This window comes from Geospiza fortis, unplaced genomic scaffold (assembly GCF_000277835.1).
Source record: "Geospiza fortis unplaced genomic scaffold, GeoFor_1.0 scaffold281, whole genome shotgun sequence".
Taxonomy (NCBI): domain Eukaryota; kingdom Metazoa; phylum Chordata; class Aves; order Passeriformes; family Thraupidae; genus Geospiza; species Geospiza fortis.
Window position 1 is genome coordinate 8,358 of NW_005054340.1, and position 1,241 is coordinate 9,598.

General features: G+C 38.2%; 1 protein-coding gene across 1 annotated transcript in view; it reads right to left on the minus strand.

Moving 5' to 3' along the window:
• Positions 1 to 1,241, minus strand: part of ATPSCKMT (ATP synthase c subunit lysine N-methyltransferase) — an 11,479-nt gene that overhangs the window by 7,910 nt on the left and 2,328 nt on the right. Inside the window, exon 3 of the mRNA XM_005422557.2 lies at positions 668 to 805. Within this exon, the coding sequence (XP_005422614.1) occupies positions 668 to 805 (138 nt within the window). The remainder of the gene's footprint in view (positions 1 to 667; positions 806 to 1,241) is intronic.

Genomic DNA, 1,241 nt, shown 5'->3' on the forward strand with positions numbered 1-1,241 from the left:
TTCCTCCTAATCCCTCTAGCTGCACTTCTTTCAACAGAGATTTAGACCAAAAATATGTAAGGAGATCCCTTACCAACTTTTCATCACAAAAATTTCCACATAAAGAAAACATTATACTGCTGAACTGCAAAAAACTTCTACTGTCTGGCCAAGGATATGCAATAGCAGTTCTAGAAGCACAGAAAGCATTAATTCAGAAAACACCTACATGACTTTACTAATACTAAAGAGTTATTTTCACAACTCCTGTATATGATAAAATCATGTATGCGTTAAGTTTGCCCCTTCTTTTGTTAAATGTTAGCTAGCTATGAAAACTTCCTAGGCATTCTAATGACTGAGTTCTTCCACTCAGTGCCATGAAGTTCTCCTATGTTCCTCTCTGAACACAAACACCCCCACAGCCAAAAAAAAACCATCCCACATAATTAATCAGGCCCAGGCTTGCTCAAGGAGCCTCTGCTGATAAAGGAAGCACTTGAATAAAGCCCAAAAGCAGCAGAATAGCATGCTGAGCCAAAAGAAACCAGATTGCCAGCACAAGAACTCTGCTCAAAGCCCAGTACCTTGTGGTCAGACAGTATTTCAGCTTTTTCGGGAAAGCATTTCCAAACTCATAAAATCTCTCAATCATCCCAGATCCATTCTTACATAATTCACTACTTACCTTCCATAAATCTGAAATATAAAATTTGGTGTTCTGATGTACTCCATCTCTCCAGGCACGATATCTGGAGTACCAGACTAGCCAGGGATTCAATTCATAACCAACAGCCTGGAATCCCTTTTTTGCAGCTGCTATCACCTACAAGGAAGAAAATAAATCTTCACTTTGAAACATAAAAGTCCATTCACCTAAAGAGAAGCACACAGTTTTATTTAAAATATAAATCAAAGGAAAGCACTTTCCTAAGTCACCCTGGGTTTAATGCCCAACAGATCAGCTGTATAGTGAACAAAAACCTCAAATCTACATTTTACTATTATTACTAGTCCTGACTGAAATATAGCCAGGCAAACAAAATGAAAACAAACATTCACAGGGCAAAGCTGTGAGCTTGCAGTACATCTATGATCCATATAAAAGTTTAACTTAACACATTCACTAGAGTGTCTTGGAATTAAAGAGAACCAACATTGATCACAGAGAGAACAGTGCAATTCACAAGCAAAAATGCTCAAAATTAGACCACTTATTTGAAAAGCAGTGAGGGATAGGCACTTCAGCAGCCCCTGACTCT